Below are 23,104 nucleotides of genomic sequence, written 5' to 3'. Positions count from 1 at the left end.
GTACCACAGTTGCACACATTTGTAAATAGTTTGCGAAATTGTTTTGTCAAATTGTTACACTGTTGAATGGAAATAAACGTATTTTGCAATCAAAAAACACTTTTTCATTGTTGGTGAAAGCGTTTTTCAGAAGTAAAGCACTATTTAGGTGTTTGTGGCATCATTCATGGACAAAAAGAAGTGTACAATTCACTAGAGTGCATGAAATAACATCGTTTCACAAAAAGCTCTTTTTCTCCGTTTTTTGTTTCAAAAGAGAGAATTTCGGTGAAAGTAACCATTTTCTATTGTTGATTACTGAAGAACGGAATAAGGTAGAAACAAACTTTTTTTTCTGATGAAAGCTGAGAGTCCAATCTTTCATTTGGTAGTATGTGTGTTTCCATAGTCCAAACACAACATTTTCTGTGGACCTTGAAAGATCACTCAAAATGCTTAAATCGGCTGGCAGTGGGGACAACCCGTTTCTGAAAACGTCTGGAATCTTACTAAAATGAGAATCGATTTTTGGCACACTAATAAAAATATAATAATAATAATAATAATATATTTTATAAACATTAAAAATTCAAATTGTTTGGTATAAAACTAACTTTTTTAAGTAGTGAAAATATTTACTTTGCCTGGTAACGAGTTACTTTTATTATGAAGTAATTCAATTACTAACTCAGTTACTTTTTTAAGCAATTAATGAGTAACTATAACTATTTACTTTTTTAAAGTAACGTTCCCAACACTGCAAATGAACTCTCTAAGTAACTGTTTTATATTGTTTTTCTCAAGCTTTGTGGTTTTGTTTGAGTCAAGAGGATTTGCCCAGTGTTTGCTAATTGTCCAGATTTTACAGATGTCTACATGAAGACATGCCCTGAGCAGCCACTTCCTCTGTGATTACATATTGTCCTAATTCTTGATTTTTGTGCAACGTTGCATCATGTTAATGATTGCTTATTCTTGTTTACTAAAAATTTAAAAGCGAAGGCAGTATTCTCCTGCACTGAGTCTACTTGTGATATCCACTTTAGTCACTTCCATGAAATAGAACCAACACTCGCCAATACCTGTACATTGGAGGCAGTGGGGAAAAGACACCCTCACAATATCACAGGCCATAATGAAGGCAGCACACTAGACCCTCAATTCAATCAAAATGCCCTTTGTCTTGGCAGTTTAAAATTGTGGATGGTCAAAACAAAAAGATCCATCACTGCCGCTGCAACAATTGGCTCTTCTCGCTGCCTGATTACAGCTGGCCCACAATGGCCTCAATCACCCCAACATGGCCTGGAAAACGACATTGGCATACACATACAGTACCTCACATGAAGAAAACAGCAAAGGGCTTCAAGTAAGTCACTTGTTCATGATATCCTGTGTAATTATGTGCACAGCAGCTACGGAAAACATAGAACACTAGACAAAGTGCAATTTCTGCAGAAATTGCGTGGGAATGCTGAAAAGCTGGATGCTAAAATTTGAATGCATGCATTTTAATCATTCCAGTGAAATTATAATCCATTTGCTCATATCAGGTGGTATCAAACCATCAAATGTACTAAAATGTGATTTGAACCCAGGTACTCTGTCGCGCAGAGGTCGTGAATAGCCCTTAACTTTTTCCCATTCACTTTCAATAGTAGTTGTAGGAGCCACATGTTATTTTTGCTTTTATTTGCAGTAGATGACCACAGGTGGCAGTGTAGGTACTACCTGGACTTCTCCACCCTCCCTCCCTAATCCTTTTAAGGACAGGTGAAGGTTGATGGAGTGGAAGGTCATGCGATTTTTACCACTCGCAAACACTCGCTCAAACACTTGCTCATACATACACTTATACATTAATTTCACAAATAGAACTTTAGTTAGAAAGTTAGCAGCATAATTTAAGCCACGTTTTTTTTGGATTGTACCATTGAAGACATTTTTTGTGGACAAATATTTGTTAAGTCGAGCGTGTCCAAAACATCTCCCACATCCATCCACGGTGACTACAGGACCCAAGGTTAGTCGCTACAGTAGTGCTTAGTTCAATACCAACGCAATATATTTTTGGCCACTGGCTGGTGGTGGCGCTGCAGACGCGTTTTGGTCGGGGTCAAAGTTAACAGGACATGGACGCGGTCTATTTGAAACAAGCTATCTGTATTTGTTTACATCGTGATGCCACTTCTAGCTGTGCAGCAATCTTTGGATTTTTCTACTTTAACATCTCATTAAGCAAATTGATGGTAAGATTTGTCTTTTTTTTTGTGTGTTAATGTAGTAGTTACATTGCATCGTCCATGAGATATTTTAAACATAAACTGATGCATATCGGCAATTCTATGAGGTGGTTTGAATGAAAATCTCACGTATTTGTGTTGTATTTATGTGCTTAAATGCTCATATCATGCTTTGCATCTTTGCCTAGTGTTTAGGTAGTGCGGTGGTTTGACTAAACGTGTGTGAATAAATGTAAGAAAGATTTAAAGAGCTATCTCATCATAAAATTTAAATAAGAGACGGGGGCTGTACTGTAGAGTCAGTGTACACATTATTTACTTGTACAGTAGGCCTATTTAAATCTTGATTTCTGTTTTGTTTTGTATGAAAGGCTCATACAACTGTGTTAAACATGAATATTATAACTATGTGTTAATTTCCTGTTTAAATGTGACAGTATTATATGTAATATTTTATTTCAATATACAGTAGACTTCTGGAAAGTGTTTTTCTTCTCTGGGAGTGTAAAAGTTGTGACTGATGAAGTTTGTCATCATAATACTGGGTTCCAAACTAATTATTATTATTTATTTGTTGTTATTATTTTTCACTAGGAGCACGGTGGACTCTAACCTGAAATTTTTGGGGTGCACACTGTAAGTCGACTTGCCAAGTAAATACAGTATATTCATTCTACTCTTTTTCGCTTTATTACTGATAATTGGTCTGATGTATGGAGCTGAAGTGTGTTCGCAACCTTTCCCCCCCACCAAAAATAGTCGTTTTTAAAAAAAAACAGCAAACTTACTGGTCACAGGCCTAAGTAGATGAAAAATGTACTTACACCGTCTAAAATTTTAGGATCAAAATGGCACAAGACAAATTTAGGGGCATTCTGGAGCTCGGTATTATTTTTATGTTGTTTTTTGCAACTTTAATTAAGCAATGCATGGACAGTTGTATATGGGGCTTGCTTGTGTGCATTTTTTTGGTATCCTTTCGTAAAAGAGTGTTGAGCCAATAAGATTTCAATGAATAATTCATATAGTGTCTCTAAACTGTATTATATAACCCTTGAATAAAATATTACTTCTGTCTGTGTAGTTAATTTTTGCTTCTTTTTTTTTTGCAGTATAAAGTCTAACAATGTTTACTAAAAATAAAAATAAGATAAATTGTCTGGAAGCCGAATAGCATCTCTCCAACAATTAATTGCCATTTTACATTTCATACTCCACAGCAACACTTGAATGTACTGTCGTATTCACAGGCAAAACCCAACTATGAAACTGAATGTAGGCATTCAGTGCAATTTATTGTTTGAAAAAGCAATATAGGACACGCCTAAGCAAATAAATAAATAAAATCTTGTTATGCGCCGATTCCATTACTTTTGGAGAGCAATGTACATGGAAACTTATTTATTTAAATGTCTTATTAGGATTGATAATGATGTGATGATGTGTTTAAGATAATTGTGTGACGAATTAGCTCACCTTGAGTCATTTGGAAATATGATTGAGTCTGTGAAATACACTCAAGGGAAAAAATTGCTGTTACCCCTCGGTTAGTGATAGAAAAAAAACATAATGGTTACAGAAATAACTTTAAAAAAATTATAATAAGTATGTTGTGAAAATTAACCACTGGAAATCAGTCATTGTGGTTAAAGGCTTGGAAAAGCAACTATTTTGTTCACGTGTGTAGGTGTTGATTGTAACTGTTAGGGATGTTTGACACCATTTTTCCCCCTTCTGACCGATACCAGTACGAGTACTCAACTCTTGAGCAGTTACCGATACCAAGTTCTGATGCTACTTGTACTTTTGATACATAAAATTTCCCTAAAAACAATGACAGATAATTTTGAAGTAAGAGCTATATATAAAATAGCATGAAATATTAATTCCAATGTTACATTCTTCTAATTTCTAGTTTCTGACCGTAAAATGGCCTCAAGAAGTACTCGTGATGGGTTATGGCGTCCCGAGTACTGATACCTTAAAATAAGGCCTAATCTTGGCCTGATACGTTACCTGGTACTCGCCCATCTCTAGCAATTACTACTGGGTCTATACGGTACCATACCATACCACACTATACTATAATAATACATACTATGCCATATTTGTGCTCTCAGACTGTGTCCTTTGTGTTGCAATTGTCTGATGTAATCAGCAGCCTATGAGAGTCATCCACAACCTATGAAGGGAACAGCAGAAGACAAATTCTGTTTGTCGGACGATTCATCTGCTTGCCTCCACAGCCCAATGAATGATAGTTAGCAACCTAGCTCCACGTCTCTTGATCCACGATACCTGTCATGTTTGGGTTCTGTTTTTCCTTGTGTGTCTCCCTTGGTCTTGTTAAGTGTAATACTGCCCTTCCTCCTGTCAACCAATCAGTGCCCTCAGCCACTTGTGTCTTGCCCCAGGTGTGTCTTTTTTTGTCATTAGTGTGTGTGTGTATTTAGTCTCCTGTCTCCCCTCTGTCTGCGTCGATTCATTATTCATCCGTTATGCTGCCAGTTGTTTTTTTTGCCTTGTTGTCTGCCCTACGTCTTGTATTGTATGCCATTTAGAGTTCACTTTTGTTTTGTTTAATCAAATTCCTTTTTCACGCCACCTTTGCCTCCTCACTCTGCCTTCCCGTATTTGGGTCCTCAAACTCCCCCACCCTGAAAATACCTTCTCGTTGTTTCTGGTCTAGTTTTCACTGCCTCGTGTAGTTCTGAGTACGTTTCAGGCAAACCGCTTAGTTGATGACTTACTGGGCATTCAATGTATAGCGTTTGGCCTTGGATGATGCAAGAGTCTTTGTTCTCTTTTAATGTCACTGTTAGCCTAGATGATTGCATTACCTTCAGTTGAAGCTTTGTTTTACAAATAAGATAAGATCCACTGATTGTCACACCCAATAAATGTCAAAACTATTATTTGTGCGTTTTTGGGATCCAACTCCTGAACATAACATTATACTTTACTATATAGTATACTATACTACACTACACTATACTTTACTGTATTGTATTGTGCTGCTGTTTAACTTAACTGGATGGAGGTTGAGATGTGTACTTTTTAATTATTTGTAGTCATAATGACAGCTGGGGGGAGAAGAACACATGCCATATATGTCTTCAGAGCTTTGCTCCGAACACACAGGCCGCCTCTTAAATGTCAAAATTTTTAGGCAAGATTTACACAAAAAACAAGCATCACATGATTACTAATTATCTTTGGCACTGTACATTGGATGGCTGAAGTGATCCTTAACTCATTTACTCCCTGTCATTTTCACAGAAACAATTCACTTCATTCCCGGCTGTTTTACTGGATTTTGACTGATTTTGCAAGGCCCACAGAATATTGTGTTCTATTGCTATAAAAACAAGGAACCTACCAAAAGAAAGATCAGTCATTTTTTTCATCAGGAGAAAGTATATTTCTATCTGTTTCTATTTTGCAGCAATTAGCATTATCCTCAAATCTATTTAGATTTGTGAGTAATTGAGCTTTATTTTCAACATAGCCCTGATTCCTTTCTTTTGCTCTGCTGCCACTTGCTGGCCGTTTGTGTAATGACTACCAATTTTTTTTTAACCGTTCTTTGCAGTTGAGAAGCTGCAACAAAGCCTTCTGTGTGCTCTAGCATTATAAAGATAAAAAAAACCCATATAAATAAGTCTTTGGGACACTTAAATTATTTAAAATAGAACGTATTTATACGTTTTTGGGAGCAAATTAGTTAACATAACCCACCTGTGGACCTCTGCCACCTGGCTACAAACAATTCAGTCTGAAAAAACTGAAGGCTAAATCCTTTTTGAGGACAGCAGCCATTTCTTCCATAACACCACCCACTTCTTGTCAAGGACAGGTTGTCCCAGCTGAGTGTACCTGACTAAATTAAAGGCGGGCAACTAACCTCTTCAAAAAACAGGAACATATGAAACTATTGACACTGATAATGGCTGTGGAATTTTAGTGCACTGAAACCACTCTCAGCTGCCACCATTTATTATTTGCAACTTACTGAGGGATGATATTGTCATAATATCTCTCAACATTTTGTACATACGGTAATACTGTACTTTCTCACAGTGACAAGAATTTCTACCCTAACATTCAATTAGTTGATTCTACAGTACATCACCATCTGGTATATTGCAGTCACTGCCAAAGACAAGACTGCAACTTATAATTGTCCTCGCTGACAAGGCAACCTGTCATCTCTCCAAAAAGTCTGATGGAACCCCGAGCAAAATGCTACTGGCTGATCTTCTGAACCCAAGGCACACTGTTTCACTCCTTTCTACAAAATACTATGTTCTCTCATGTGCACCAATTCCTCATTTAAGCCTTTTCTACACTGAAAATGACCCCCCCCCCCCCAACATTCTGAGCAGTTACAAAAAAAAAAAAAACATCAGCCAATGAGGACGCATTTGCTATGAAGCCCACCCACCCGTGAGGTTTCTGCCAAAAATCCGAAGCAAACGCCTGTGAGCATCAACACAAAACGAAGAGGCATAAACAAAAAATGAGGGAGCGTGAACGGGAAACCAGGAAGCGTAAATGAGTGCCATTGAGAGAAAAAAATTCTCTCAAAGTCTTGTTTTTGTTTGCACTTCAAAAAACTTGGTTTGAAGCAAAAAGTTTAGTTTACACCTCAACAAGTTTTGCTTGATTCTTTTTAGTTTTGTTTACACTTCAAGATGTTTTGCACGATTCTTTTTTACACAAATCTGATTCCATACATCAAGAGTCCAGTAAAACCTTGAGCTTTTTAGTCCATCCCACAAGAGACAGAGAGGACCAGCATAGGGGTGGGACGATACAGGTAACTCACGATTCGATACAGTGACGATATGTGGCCCACCTTAACGACAATATCACAATATACGATATCTACACTATTCAATATATTGTTAGTAATTTTCTCAACGATATATCATGATATTCAGTATGTTATCAGCCTTATGCAGAGATTGCTGATGAGCTGATCATATACCAGCTGTGTTGGAGAAGGGAAACATCCAAAACCCGCAGGACTCCAGCCCTCGAAGACCGAGTTTGCCCATCACTAGTATAGACACCAGTTCTTCGCCACTACTTCCGTCGACTTTACTGCTATTTAGGGGATTAGAACAAGAGAGATTAAGTACTGACAGTGATAGCAATGGATCACAAAAGTCACGTTTCAGATCACGGATTTGAGTCATGGATTTAATGGTTTTTCAGCAAAAAAAAACCCAAAATAAATAGTACTTGGTCTTCATTTATTTAGTAAAACTCTTTTGCCCATAAAAAAAAAATCAACTCAAAATGTCTAATATGGTTGTTTAGGATTGAGGAACACAACTTTAAGTGCAATATGAGGCAGGTACATTCTTATTTTATATAGGGTCCATATATAAAGTAACAAGGTAATAATGGCTTAACGTTGTGTTCCTAAAATCTACACAGTAAATTCTGTAGAGTCAATTTGACTCTATTTCGATAGGGACCAAATAGACTCAGTTTTACAGTAATATTTACACTTGGAAGAGAGTAAAATAAAGAATTGGAATGAATAAAAAATAAAAGTGACTCAACGTAGGAACAAACTCACAACCTTAAGCTTGGGAGACAGCCGTCCTACTCCCTGAGCCACGGAGCTCTTGCTTTCTCCTAGTATATCGCTCATGTCAGCTGCAGCTGATTCCATGATTGCATGGAATCTTCCTAACTCCAACAGTGAAAAACAAACAGTAGGAGGGGCATAGCCCAGTTGGTAGTGTGGCAGTCTCCCTAGCTGAAGGTAGTGAGTTTGACCCTTAACCCTTGAGTGAGTTTTATTTATTTATTTATTTTCACAGGTTTTTTTATTTTACTCTCTTCCTAGTGTAAATCTTAGCTTACTCTAAAACTAAGTCTATTTGGTCTCTATCTAAATAGAGTCAAAATTGACTCTAATAGAGTCAAATTTACACTACAGAATTTACTGTGTAAACGGCTATATTTTACATTTTGAGTTGATTTTTTTGTTTATTTAATGATTAAAGGTGTTAAATAAAATAAATAAAGACAAAGTTCTCTTATCTTTCATATATATGTAATAAAAAAGACAAAGTGCAATTTAAGGCACTTTCCCTTCCTTTAAAACATGGCCAGTGAATTACAAAGTAGCCTAGGTCCAGGATATTGAAAAAGAAGTAAAGAGAGCCAGGTAACAGCTGTCACTCATTTAGTTTCCATCCAGGCAATTGTTGCTAATGCTAACACGAGCTGCTAGCGACTAACGTCAGAGACTTGTGCTGTGTCATACAATGACAGCGTAATTAACCAGTGGTTTCTTAGCGTCCTAATTTAGCGATTAAATATACTTTCAGGATGGCATTATGATAATGTTGGTACAAAATATGTAATTTCAATACAAACTTCAATAATGTAAGCCATAACGTTGAAAAGGGAAGTCAAGCTAGCGATCACGCCGTCACACAAGCTGACAAGGCAATTGCATTGGTATTGAAGACATTTAATATTTTCAATTTATAATTTTACTGTTTTTGAATTTACTTATAAAGCATATAGATGTGATATAATCATGAGTGTTTTATAGAATGCAGTGGAATAATGATTTTGTGAACTTTATTTTATCCTCTCACCCTCAAAGCTATTGAAGATAGGAATGTGCATGATGTTATCAGAGCCTTTTGTCATTAGAGACTAAAAGTCTGGGGTCAGATCCTAATTGCATTTGTTCCCCCAGTCAAGAAGGGGAACTGTATGTAAATGTCTGCTTACTAATAACATCACACATTTGTTCACTAGGAGTCGACATGTCTGTCCTTTAATCAACTTAGGAGGGGAAGAGGAACCTTTTATCTTTTGGTTATAAATGAGTGGATGTTCTGTAGACTGTTACACACTTGGGGTCGCACGTTGCATGGAGATGTGGGTGTCCTGACTGTGTCTTTAGAAGCTTCTAAATAAATCCTTGCAAGGAACCTTCTTCATCAGATCTCGAATACAATTATTTTGGAACACGCAAAGATTACACTTAATATAGTAATCAAAATATTCCTTCAAAATGGTGATGCCCCGACGTGGACATATTGAGACGTTTTTGCAACAGCTGTGATTGGTCCTGCACACCGGATATCTAAAGCGCAAAAATATTAACAAGGTGAGTGGACATTTTATCCACGTAGGGAAATTCTGGTTGTTTAGGATCAATACAGTTGCATTTCGTCTGTGCTAAGTTGTATTTGGGATCTGTGAACAAGTTAGGGGGGTTAAAGTCGTATTTGTTACGGAGGGACGCGAAAGTCCTCGATTTTGAAAATTACTACGACATTGAACCATGCATGGGAGATTTGTTCCGCGGTGGAATAGGCTGTCTTTTTTATTTTTATTTTTGTATGAATAAGCCGCCCGTTTAATTCTACGGGGTGTGCGGAGTGGATTAGCCGCCCGTGTGGTATCATTCACACGGTGTGTGTGCTGTGTTGAATTACTAAACCGTGGGACATAATTCCTCGGTGTGTGTGTGTTGTGTTGAATCAAGCCGCTCGTGTGATATCATTCACATCGGAGTGAGAGCTGTGAAGAAGCCCGTTGTGTACGGAAGTGACGTCAAGTAGGAGCGCTCCGCCGTTTGAAACGGCATAAGAGATTGAGTTCCACGGAGGAATAGGCTGTTTTTGTTGTGGTGTGATATTAGCCGCTAGTGTTGATCACACTAAGTGAGTGCTGTTGTGTGTTGTGCTATAAGTGGCCCGTGTTGATCACACGAGGCGACTGCTGTGTTAAACGCCCGTATATCGCTACGGTGTGTGGTGTGATATTAGCCGTCCGTATATTTCTACGGTTCGAGAGCTGTGTGAAAAGCCGCCCGTGAAGATCCTGGATATATTTATTAAAGTCGCGCAGAAGGTATTTAATATCTGTTTTATTTTCGTCTTGTTTGTATTTTTCTGGAAAAAAATAAAAATAATAATATATATATATATATATATATATATATATATATATATATACATATATATATATATAATAATAATTTTTTGGGGGGGATTAATGAGAATAGTTTTGATCTGTTATATTGTAGTATCATAAGTGAGACGTCACTGACTTTATAAATATTAAAAACGACTAATTACTACATATTATGGACGAAAGATTTCGACCGTAAATAAGGATGGATGCATACACTTCCGGTCGATAGAGAAGTGGTCGCTAAGCGAACAGTGAAGGCTGTAAACGTTCATGATGCTGGACGCATTTCCACCACGGCGTCAACGTAAGTTTGAAACTCTTTTAAATGTTTGAATGCGCACTAATTGTGATAGTGGTTGGTTCTCACCGTTGAAAAATGTGGTGTGTTCGTGGAACTTGATTGTGTAAAACAGCGCTATACGCTGATTACCTACAATATAAGGTCGTGGACCAAATGTTGGTTTGTGCTAGAATGTTAGCGTTGGGTAGCTCTGTGAAAGTTGAGCGGATGGCGGTGTTAAGTGATTTTGAGAACAAGGAGGCTGATGCTAAGCTAGCGGCTCTGCCAGCGTACGAGTTGCCATGCGCAGGAGATGAGTTTTTGGTAAGACGCTACCGCGCGAATCTGTTTTTAAGGCTAAGGATGAGTTAGCTGCGGGCAGCCGCATCTGTTAAGATATTGGAACATAAATTGGATGAAGTGTTGGCTGTGAGAGATGACCCGCAGGGAAAAATTGAACCAAGCGAGAGCTCTTGGCTTAGAAATGAATTGTTGAGTGTACGCGTTTGTTTGTTAAGCTCCATGGTGTGTTGTGGCCACGCGTTTTTTTCGTTGTTTGTCTTACAATGTGCGCGACGTGTCTGTGTCGCAGCCGTAACGTTGCGATGGATTGTGCGCGAATAAGTCGACATTTGAGCTATACGTACGTGGTGAAGTTATTATTAGACGAAGTAACGGTGTATTTTACAAGTGAGTCCGCGCACTTCGGAGAGGTTTGTGTTCGTCTGTGGTTATTTTATTTTTTGGAGGAGAAATGAGCAACGTTGCGGTAAGAATTATGGCCTCGTGAATTGGTTCAACAACTGAGACGCCACTGAATTAATTTGAGGAGTTTGTGACTGTTTGTGAGTGTTTGTTGGGCTCAGTTGGTGAAATGTTTGGAGCATGTGCGGATTGTGTGATTTTTTCCTTGTTTGTGTGCCTGCAGGGAGTTTGTGACTGTTTGTGGGACTCTGACAATGGGAAGGTGTGTTGTGTAATGTTCTAGCGGGATTTTTTTAAATCAAAATGGTCGTTTGGTCTTTGTTTCTCCTCGCTGCCTTTGTGGAGATGAGAAAGTGCAGAAGTTAAAGGAGGACTGAGTTTGTTGAAAGGCAGGTATTTTGTGTCTCCAAAAATGAGCGAGATAAGATAGGAAAAGAGCAGGTTTCAATGGAAAGGAGGTGGAAAAATTCCTCTCTCTCCAGTTCCTTTGTCCTCAAAAAAGGGTGAAAAAGAATGATAAGCAGGAAATCTGCATATTTTGAAAGTAGGGGGATAATTCTTCCTTTGTCTGTGACAATTTTTAAAGCCCTTCCCCCCACGCTTGATTAGGGACTAAAGGTCTGTGAGGATGGGGGCCGTGAGCTGCTGTTTTAAGAAGGTGGTGATTTGTACTGTTGTCTGTTAAAATTAAATTAAACTAGATAAAAAGGACAGGGGAGTGTGTATTATAAGTTTTTCTTCCGCCCCCTTCTCTCTCTCTCCTCTTTGTCTCCTGTGGGGAGGGGGGTGTGATAAGTTTTTTTTTTTCTTTCCCCTCTCCCATTGTCTCCATTTGGGAGACTTGTAGTCTGTTGTGTCAAAGTGACACTTTGTTGTCATCTTGTGGGATTTGTGTGTGAAATAGGAGTCAGAGGGCAATGTGTCCTGTAATGGGAGTTTTTCTCTTTTCTAGGTAAGAGAAGAATGCGGAAGGATATAGAGGTCTAGGTGTTAACTACAGGCCACTCTTCATATTATTTTTAAAATCAGATCTGTGTGTTTTATAGTTGAATAAGTAATAAAACCAAATTTTAATTGAAATAGACTTTTCATTTTTGATTTTTATATTTCCCCTGCATCTCTGATAACTTATTCGTAGGTGTGAAAATGATTTAACCTTTGTCCTTATCTGAGTCCCATTCTAGAAGTCTGGAGAGGACTTCTCACCAAGTGGCCAGGGTGACTGTGAGCTGTCACATTTTAAGCATAATTTGAGGTAACATGTAATGAAGAAGATGTCCATGGTAGACATATGCGTAAATATAGTACTACTACTTGCTATAGTGTAGTGATCAAATTTAAATAAAACTACAAAATACATATTTTTTTGAGAAAATTATTATTATTTTAATTACAACAAGCAGATAGGATCTCTTGCTATGATCTCATCTCCCTCTGTCTGTTCCGAGTGTATAAATGTTTCAGGCAGGTTCAATCTTTGACGAGAGGTGTTGTTCTTGGGTGTCTCAAACGTGCTGGAATAACCTGGCTGTTGGGAATATGGACCTCCTGCTCTGCTTGGTGCACAGAGTGAACGGCGAACTGAACAATGGTCACTTTCGGGGGGGAAGTGATCACACGGACTGCGAAAAGGATGGTACACTGTAAATCCGCTCGCCCTGTGACTGTTCAATGACTCTTATGAATTATCTGAGCAAAATGTCCATCAACTCGTTGAGCAGACATCTCGAACTCTCATCACAGCCGTCTTGATGAAACTGTCAGGGGTCTCCAGTGACAGCTAAGGCCTGCTTTGAACTTTGCCCTGCATAAACTGCTATCTACAAGGACAGGAAGGAATATGAACTCCAGTTGTGGACTCAAAGTTCTCGAGTCATCTGAGATTAGCCCCTTGAGTCATATTTTGGTCTGTTTGAGTACAGTTTGCACTCTGTACTGTGTCGGAAAAGGAGATGTGATCTATAGCAACGCAGTTTCGGAAATTGAGAACAGCTTATGTGAATTAGGGTAGTATAAAATTTATTTTAATCTTTAATACTATATTTTCCATTGTTTGATGCTTGTTGAATTTGGTCTTCTAATTTTTTGCCCATTTTCCTTTTAAATTTTAGCTTCTTGATTGGACTCATAGATTTGGAACACCTACGGCGAAATAAATTTTTAATTTTGATTAAGCTCAACAGCACTGATCTTTGGATCCCACGGGGAATGCACAAAGGCAAAGTTCCCTGCTGTGTTTTACAAGCCCCCACTACTCTGTAGAAGAGGTGAGGTTAATTAGCATTTTAAGAATACTTTTTGGTTGGTTTAAAGTAGGGATTTTGTCTTGTTTTTCTGATTATAACTCGTTTCTTTTATTAGTTGAGATGGCAGATATTTGGAAGATTTGTGACCTGCAATATATTAATGGGGTTATTTTAAATCTTTTTCTCTTCTCTTCCTGACCTTAAAACTCCTCCGCTGCAGTATCTTAATTTACATCTGCTTGAGTTGTTTTTCTCACTTTAAGTTGCCTGAACAGGATTCAAATTTACATTACGAACTCTTGCCTCAAAGGCTTTTGTTTTTATGGCTCCTGGCTAGCTCCGCTGGAGATCTTCTTGTAGTTCTGGTGTTGGCCAAATTATTCCAATTTGGTTGTTTTTCTAATCTACGGGACACAAGGTGTCTGTTTTTCTTCCTCTTTGAAGCGGCATCTGTTCGCTGCTACAGTTTTCAAATACATGTCTGAAAAAAGATCAGAGTTGATCTTATCAGATGGGGGAATGACTGGTCTGTCTGTGTATTGTTGAAAAGGAAGTCTGAGGTGAGAATGGTCTGTCTGTGTATCGTTGAAAAGGAAGTCTGATGTGAGAATGAAGTTTGGTGTGAGGAATTTACAGGCGGAGAATGGAGAGGATTGGACTTGGAGGAAAGTAAGTTTTACAAAGATGACAAAAGACGACCCTTATAACAGAAATACGGTAAGTATGTTCCATCTCAGAAACAATTGAAAAGTATAATTTCTAGAGCCCATGGAATATGCCATTTAGATGTGGAAGGAACATTGAGACACCTGGGTGACATTTTTTCATGAGACAAGTTGTTAAAAATGAACTGCAGGACTGCAGTGTTTATTTAAGGTATAAGTATATATATGTATATAAATCTCGTCTCAGACTGTTTATGGCCCGGCCGGACATGAATAGTTCTGGGTTAAGATGATGTTGTTTTTAAATGATTTACACTGCTATAATAAGAAACCAGCGTTAAAAATGCAGAAATTTGATGTACGACAAAGAGCACATTTATGCTAAATCAAAAACAGTAAATATCATGGTAAAATATTTGATTAATCATTATCTACCATCATAAGGGTTTCCTAGGAATATTGGATCAGACGAACCCATTTGAAAAAACAAAACTTCATAAGATATAGAAACAGTTAACATTTGCGAACAAAAAAAACAGGTGCTCTTTTCAAAGTAAAGAATGAAGACTATGTATGTTATGAGTGACTAAATGAAAATGATTTTGCACACAGATTGGTTTGCTGATCATAATGGTGGGGGCCACATCCACTACATGTGAGCCACATGAGGTCCCAGGCTCATCAATCACATCAATTGACCCCTACCGAGGGGGTTGACTAAGCTGCTGATCCAGATGCGCGCCTGTCTGTTCGAGGAGGATGATGTCCAGTGCTTTTCCATGGCACTATTATCAAAGAAAATTCGTTCAAGTGCTTTTCCCTGAGCATCATTTCATGATTGGATCACTTTTTCCCAAATAGTGATCCCAGAGTGTGTCAATTTTTGAATCTCTGGCTGTTGAGGAGTGCCAGGTTCAGAAAGAGGCTGACAAACGGCTCTTTTTAAAAAAAAATTGACCAACTATCGAACGCACTTTTCATTCAACAAAGACCTTCATCACGAGATGGCTTCGAGGGACGGACACATCTGCTATTGCGTCGTGACACTTAACCACATCACATAGTGTTATGCCTCACATTTATTATGCCCCTTCCACCGAATTTTTTAATGAATCAAACTGAATTTTGACTGCTAAGCCCCTCTATCTATCTTTCTCTCTCTCTCTCACCTGCTATTCTTATTTCTAAACTCCACACATAAACATTGCTTCATTTTGCGACGATCAAGATTCGCGCTGGACTTTCTCTCTAGACTATTGTGGGATTAAATGTCCGGTTTTTGAACTTATAGAAGTTCAATGGTAGGACTGAAGACATTTAATATTTTCAATTTATAATTTTACTGTTTTTGAATTTACTTATAAAGCATATAGATGTGATATAATCATGAGTGTTTAATAGAATACAGTGGAATAATGATTTTGTGAACTTTATTTTATCCTCTCACCCTCAAAGCTATTGAAGATAGGAATGTGCATGATGTTATCAGAGCCTTTTGTCATTAGAGACTAAAAGTCTGGGGTCAGATCCTAATTGCATTTGTTCCCGCAGTCAAGAAGGGGAACTGTATGTAAATGTCTGCTTACTAATAACATCACACATTTGTTCACTAGGAGTCGACATGTCTGTCCTTTAATCAACTTAGGAGGGGAAGAGGAACCTTTTATCTTTTGGTTATAAATGAGTGGATGTTCTGTAGACTGTTACACACTTGGGGTCCCACGTTGCATGGAGATGTAGGTGTCCTGACTGTGTCTTTAGAAGCTTCTAAATAAATCCTTGCAAGGAACCTTCTTCATCAGATCTCGAATACAATTATTTTGGAACACGCAAAGATTACACTTAATATAGTAATCAAAATATTCCTTCAGCATCAATATGTTATTTGGTAAAGCTTTATTTTGAAGTTAGCTGTAGTGTAGGTGGTGTGTTACGTTGAGTATGTTTCCAGCTTCCTTGACACATTTGAATGACAGGGTAAATCCAAAATGTGCTGATAACTGCTGTCAGTGTATTGATTATTTATTGCAACAGAGAACGCAACAAGATATTGCAATTTCATTTCCCCCCCCCACCATTAGACCAGCACAAGAGTTGGTTTATCTGATTATCTATATATTGGCTATATTTATCTGACGCTTTATATTTGCGTCGCTTGATTAAAGTTGTTGGTTGTAATTTACGTGCCCAAGTTTGACATTACACCGCTCACAATCACAAATCAGATACCAATTCACCAATTTAATTCAGATACCAATTCACTGATTGTCTGAATGACAATAGTGTTTTTTCTTCTGAGATGCCACAAAAAAAAAGAAAGTGGCTAAAGGACACAGTTTAGGGGACACCCCTCGTGAATGCTGGAGTGAGATGCGTGAGATACTAATACATCTCAGTAGGGCTGGATTTTCTGAAGAATTTATGTTACATAATTAATCAAGATTGGATCAAAGTTAAGTAAATCGAATTGGGAAAAATCAAAATCGAATTAAACTCTTGTGAATTGAAATCGAATAGATTCAGGAAATTAGAATCGATGCCCAGTCCTATATCTCAGTGTCTTTTGTGTGAAGACACAAACATCCGTAACATAGTGTCAGAAGTACACAAATACCTTGCATATCTGCGAGTGGAAGGAGGTGAGATATCTCTTAAAGTTTCAAGCCAGCGCTGATTTTGGCGACACATGGCATCGAGTATTCCACCTCAGACAAGACAAGATCAAACAAGTGATGGGCAGCGAATGTCGCCACATCTAAAAACACAACCTAGATTCATAAGTTAATTTTGTTAGTTTGTATTAAAGTACATTTCTGGATAATAACTTTTCCATGGGTGGATATCATTCAAAAATATGCATCCTATTCAACTCCCAAAAATTGTTTCACCTACAAAAAAAAAAAAGCTTAAAAAAATCACAGCAGCAAGGTTGAAACAATCAGGTTGGCCGTCCTTGTTGGGGCGGAGAGAGGACGCATGCGCGAGATGCTGTGATTATCGCGAGACCTACAGCGAGACATTATATATCTTGGCTTTTCTCTTTTCTCTTTTCATCCGACAGATTTGGAACACCATCCAACGTGGAGGACCTCAAACGCTTCATTGACGGTTATTTTTACAACTGCGCGATGGAGGACTCTTCCGTCGAAAAAACCCTCTAAAAAGAGAAAGAATGACTCAGCGACGGACACGGACGACCTAACCACTACGGAGGTCTCGGTCAGTATGCTGGAGTCCATAAATAAAAAATTAGAGGTCCTCTCCCTAATCTGCGAGGACGTCAAAGGATTAAAAGTAAGGATCGAATTCTTCAGCCAACAAGTAAGCGATCTCCAACGCGACAATGCCGAGATACACTCTACACTCGTGACTGTTTCAGCCGAGTTAGAAACCGTTAAAAAGGAAAATAAAATGCTAAAAGAAACTATTCTGGATGTTCAATCCCGTAGCATGCAGGATAATTTAATATTCTTAGGTATATCCGAGAATACCTCTGACAATCCAGAGGTTGAAATAAAAAAAATTTATGACGACGTCGTTAAAAATTCCTCAGGAGACGGTAAATAACATCTCTTTTCACCGGGTACATCGGCTTGGAGCCCGTAGGGGCAACAGACCCCGTCCTATTATCACCAAATTTGAGCATTTTAAACAAAAAGTATTTGTTAAAAGTAAAGGACGGGAGCTTAAAGGGACCTCATTTGGAATGAATGACCAATTCCCTAGAGAGATTAATGAGCGGCGAAAGGTACTGTTTCCTATAATGAAACAAAATAGGCAGGAGGGTAAACGGACTATGATGGTCGTTGATAAACTATACATCGATGGCCAACTATTCCGGAACCCCAACTCCACTCCCTGGCTGTTCTAATTGGCATTGATGGAACTAAACTTTGTTTGATTATTAGATGTATACATATACATATACTGTATATCTGCTTATAAAACCTAAAATATGAATACTCATTATGTTTAGGCTATATTATAAATATAATAATAATACATAACTATATCTAAAAGTAGATTTAAACAAAAAAAAAATCTCGCTTGGGTTACCAGTTACTGGTGTATTTTAATGTTGTTTAATTCCCCACTAACTTCCTTCACTTTCACATCCCTACCCGTTTTTTCACTGTTATATTTACTTACACATTTCCTCACATTTTACACAAATTATATAAATCACCTAACTACTTTGATTCTATCCTATAACATGCCAGTATTGACAAATGGCCTATGCAGATATATACACAGGACTGAGCCTATATTGTTTGTATGCATAAATTAGTTCTGGTTTCCTGGAATGTTTGTGGCACTCGCTCACAGGCAAAAAGAATAAAAACTTTAGACCATCTCTTAAAATTAAAAGCAGATATTTGCCTCCTGCAAGAAACCCACCTACAAAAATCTGAAGAAAAATTACTTATTGATAAGAATTTTAGCCAAGCATACTCTGCCCCTTATAACAGCAGACAAAGAGGAGTCTGTATACTCATACATAAGAATTTACTCTTTACTCTAAATAATACAATAACAGACCCAGAGGGCCGATACATTATTATTCAGGTAACTATATTTAATAAAATATATACATTTGGCAATTTATATGCCCCTAATAATGATGATCCGGCCTTTTTCCATGAATTTTTCTCTCAGCTGTTTGATTTAGCAGCGAACTCTACTATTATTATTGGAGGAGACTTTAACACAGTCTTAAATCCATTAATAGACCGTTCTAATAACACAACATGTATAAGGCGATTACAATCTACTAAAGTAATAGGGGAATATATGGATGATTTTGGCCTCGTCGACAGCTGGAGACTTAAAAACCCAAATAAGAAGGAATTTACCTTCTTTTCCGCTGTGCACCGGTCTTTTTCAAGAATTGATTATATTCTTACAAATAACTCTATTGCTGATAAAACTGTTACAAAAATACATCTTATCATTATTAGCGACCATGCACCAGTCTCACTTTCCCTACAAGTTGATTATACCTTTAAACCACCACCAACATGGCATTTTAACATCTCACTGCTAAACGATTTAGAGTTTGATAAAATTATAAGGAAAGAGTGGGCAGACTTTTTGGAAATAAATGACTCTCCAGGCCTATCGCCATCTCTTCTCTGGGAAGCTGGGAAAGCAGTAATTAGAGGTAAAATTATATCATATTCATCTTATAAAAAGAAACAGGATCAAAAATTAGAAAATGACTTGGAAGATAAAATTAAACAACTGACGGATGAGTACGCAATAAACCCAAATGACCAAATATGGACTGACTTACAAAATACAAAAATACAGTTAGACGATATGCTAACTAAAAAAACTGAGTTTATAATACAACAATTGAGATACAACAACTTTGAATATAATAACAAATCAGGTAAATTTCTTGCAAACCAACTTCAACGCAATCGGGAAAAATCTCTTATAACGGCTATCAAAGGGACAACTGGTGAATGTACACAATCACCAGAAGAAATTAATCAAATTTTTTATAACTATTATCGCAACCTATACTCAGAAACTAACAAGCCTAACCCTGAACATATTGAGGCATTCCTCAGTAGCTTAAATATGCCTCAGCTAACTACTGAATATAAAGATATGTTAGAAGCGCCACTTACTATAAACGAGTTGTACAGTGCTCTAGATAGTATGCCTAATGGCAAGGCACCTGGCCCAGATGGTTATCCGGCTATATTTTTTAAGCACTACTGGTTAATGCTTGCTCCGCTATTCTTAAGAGTAGTAACAGAAATCAAAACTAATGGTTACATACGTCCACACATGAATAAAGCAGCAATTAAACTTTTATTAAAGCCAGAAAAAGACCCCACCCTTCCATCAAGTTACCGTCCGATTTCACTAATTAACACTGATATTAAAATTATTACTAAGGCTTTCACATCTAGACTAGAAACAGTAATCTCGACAATTATTCATAGCGACCAAACAGGCTTTATTAAAGATCGTCACTCTACTAATAATATTAGGAGGCTCTTTAACCTTATTAGCATGTCACAGCGGCATGATAAAAAGGCAGTTATTATATCATTGGATGCAGAAAAAGCTTTCGACAAAGTTAACTGGTCCTTCCTCTTTGCTGTTTTAAATAAATTTGGCTTTGGGAAATCATTTATCCACTGGGTGTCAGTATTATATGATTCTCCCAAAGCTACAGTTACTACTAATGGGATTATATCTAAGAGCTTTATTTTACAGAGAGGCACAAGACAGGGATGCCCACTGTCCCCTTTATTATTTGCAATATTTATTGAGCCACTTGCAATAGCCATACGCCAGGAAAGAAGGATTCAAGGAATTCACTCTGGGGTAACAGAACATAAAATTAATCTATATGCCGATGATATTTTACTTTATTTAGAAAACCCGGCGATTTTGTTAGGGGAAGTATTTAACTTAATAACTAAATTCTCACAGTTGTCAGATTATTCTATTAACTGGACAAAATCAACACTTCTACCTAATACAGAAAATTCATGGAACCCTGCAAGCCAGGACCCACACTACTCATTTTCTATAGGTAATTTAAAATACTTAGGCATAAAAATCTCACCTAAATTAACTGATTTAATTCATTTAAACTTTTCTCCACTTCTGGATAACATTCATAGTGACTTGGAACGCTGGAATAATCTTCCTATTTCTTTAATAGGACGAATAGCCACCGTTAAAATGAAGGTTTTACCTAAAATAAACTATTTTTTCTCAATGATTCCGTTTAAACCTACTACCTATCTACTCTTCAGAAAAGTAAATCCAAAGGTGGTCTAGAGGCACCAAATTTTATGTACTACTATATAGCTAACCAGCTACAATATATCGTTCTATGGGCGCAACCCAACAGAGATACTAACTGTTGGCTGGAACTAGAACAAAAGGATTGTAATAACCTCAGACTTCTAGATTTACTCTTTATTACAACATCAATTAAGCGACATAATTGTTTTAAAAACCCAATGATTTCCGCCACCCTGACTGCTTGGTGGAAGGCATTAGAAATTACAAAAGCCCAAGTGGAGCCCTGTGGGCTTTCTCCCCTATGGCATAACCCTGACTTTCGAATTAACAACCAATCGTTTTATTTAGGTGTGTGGGAGCAGAAAGGAATTACACAGCTCCACCATCTCTTCTCAGATAATATGTTTATATCATATACATCCTTGCTCCAAAAATACAAAATAACAAACAGAATTTTTTTACATTATCTGCAAGTTAAAAATATGATAAAGAAACAAATTCCAACACTTCAGGGTACACTCCAACCGCCTGGTTTAGCTGAAGATATTACCAAGCTTTCTCCGACAACAACAAAAAAACTTTCAAAAATATATAAGTTACTTTCATATACGGATAAAATATCTTTACCCATCTCGAAATGGGAGACAGACTTGTCTATAGCTCCGGAATCTGACTTTTGGATTCAAGTTTGTGAAAATGCATTTAAAATGACAAAACACACAAATTTACAACTTATCCAATATAAAATTATCCATAGAACATACATTACTCAATATATGATGAAGAAAATGGGACTCTCCGACTCCGACATTTGTCTCCAGTGTCTACAAAACACTACAGACACTTATTTTCATGGTTTATGGTTATGCACTCCGGTTATGTATTTCTGGACTAAAGTCTTAGAAAAACTTTCCGCTATCTTGGACTATAGGATACCTTTATCTCCAAACTTGTGTTTGCTAGGTGACCTAACAACAACTGACTTACCACACAAACAATTTCAATCTACACTTGTAGCCCCTACTATCGCAAAAAAAACAATTCCTGTTAACTGGAAAAATAAACAAACTCTGAATATCGACCAATGGTCTAACCTCCTCATAAATCACATTTTAATGGAAAAAATATCGGCCTCAAATAAAAAACAAATATCAAAATTCATAGAAATATGGTCTACGTATATAGAATATTTTAACCTAATTTTGGTTATTTAATTCTGCCTGTTAGCGAGAGCCACCACATCGTGATAACTTACATTGATGTCTCTGCATTTGACAGTTTGTAACTAATGGTTGTATTTTTATCGTCAGGAACCCAGTTGCTGCCAACAGGATCGAGCAGATTCACCTCCAATGGGCATTAAGGGCTAATGTTCGGATTCACTGCATGCCAGGGGACTAACTCTACAGGTGCTGTCCCCCCCTGGCTGGGCGTGGGCGGGTCTGCCCCTCTGTTGGCTGCTGGGTGGCGGCTGCGTCTTGGTCGTTCCCTGGGTCTCGTGGGGGTGCTGTGTTGCGGGGCTCTCCCTGGTGTTCGGGGCGGCGCCGCCCCGGCGCGGTGCGACGCGGGTCGGGGCCTGTGGGCCGCCGGGGTGCCCCGTGGTTCCCTCTCCCCTCCCCCTTCCTCCCCCATGCTTCCTCTCCCTCTTCGCCTCTCCCCGCCCGTCCTCCGCCTCCCTGTCCCTTCTCCCTCGTCGCCCTTCCTCCTCCTCTCCCCCTCTCTCTGCGGCCCTGCCGCTGCCTCCTGCCCTTCCTGTCATCTCCTTCCCCCGTCCCCTCCCCCTCCCCTGTCCGCCCTCCTCCCCCTCCCCTAGGCCGGGGGTTCCATCCGTGGCCCGGGTCTCGGCGCTCCGGGGGCCGGGAGAGTGGGCGGGATCGGTGTTGTGCCCGCCCCGCTCCGGTGGACCTCTGGGCACTTCGGGCGGACCCCGGTATCCGGGGGGCGAGCCTCGCCGGGGTCCCGGTGGGGTGGGTAGGGGATTGGTGGGCGGATGCGCCTCAACCCCCCCCCCCGCCCGGTTGGGGGGGGCCCAGCTGGTCGCTCCTCTTAACTCACGGCACTAGTTTTGCACAATACATTTTAGGGCACATAACACACTTTGGGGGGGAGTGGGGTAGGGTGGAGACACCACCCTGCAGCTCCCCTCCAATTTTAATGCACCACACAACTGGGGGGGGGGCATCGGTTGGGGCGGGCTGCAGCATGGAGCAGTGCTGGCGAACTCAGTAACAGGGTTAGTTTTTCACTTAGATC

The 23,104-nt window shown here is 38.6% G+C and overlaps 1 protein-coding gene across 3 annotated transcripts in view; it reads right to left on the bottom strand.

The window, feature by feature from the left end:
• Positions 1-23,104, bottom strand: part of fhit (fragile histidine triad diadenosine triphosphatase) — a 224,896-nt gene that overhangs the window by 61,237 nt on the left and 140,555 nt on the right. The window contains exon 1 of one of the 3 annotated variants that reach the window (XM_077573457.1): positions 4,239-4,373. The exons of the other annotated variants lie outside the window; for them this stretch is intronic. Coding sequence (XP_077429583.1) covers positions 4,239-4,253 — 15 coding nt within the window. The 5' untranslated portion in view covers positions 4,254-4,373. Of the gene's footprint in view, positions 1-4,238; positions 4,374-23,104 lie in introns of those variants that run through there. 3 annotated transcript variants of the gene reach the window in all.

Source organism: Vanacampus margaritifer, chromosome 8 (genome assembly GCF_051991255.1).
Source record: "Vanacampus margaritifer isolate UIUO_Vmar chromosome 8, RoL_Vmar_1.0, whole genome shotgun sequence".
In the NCBI taxonomy this organism is placed as follows: Eukaryota; Metazoa; Chordata; class Actinopteri; order Syngnathiformes; family Syngnathidae; genus Vanacampus; species Vanacampus margaritifer.
The sequence above is the reverse complement of the archived record's forward strand: the minus strand, read 5'-3'. Positions and strand labels throughout refer to the sequence as shown.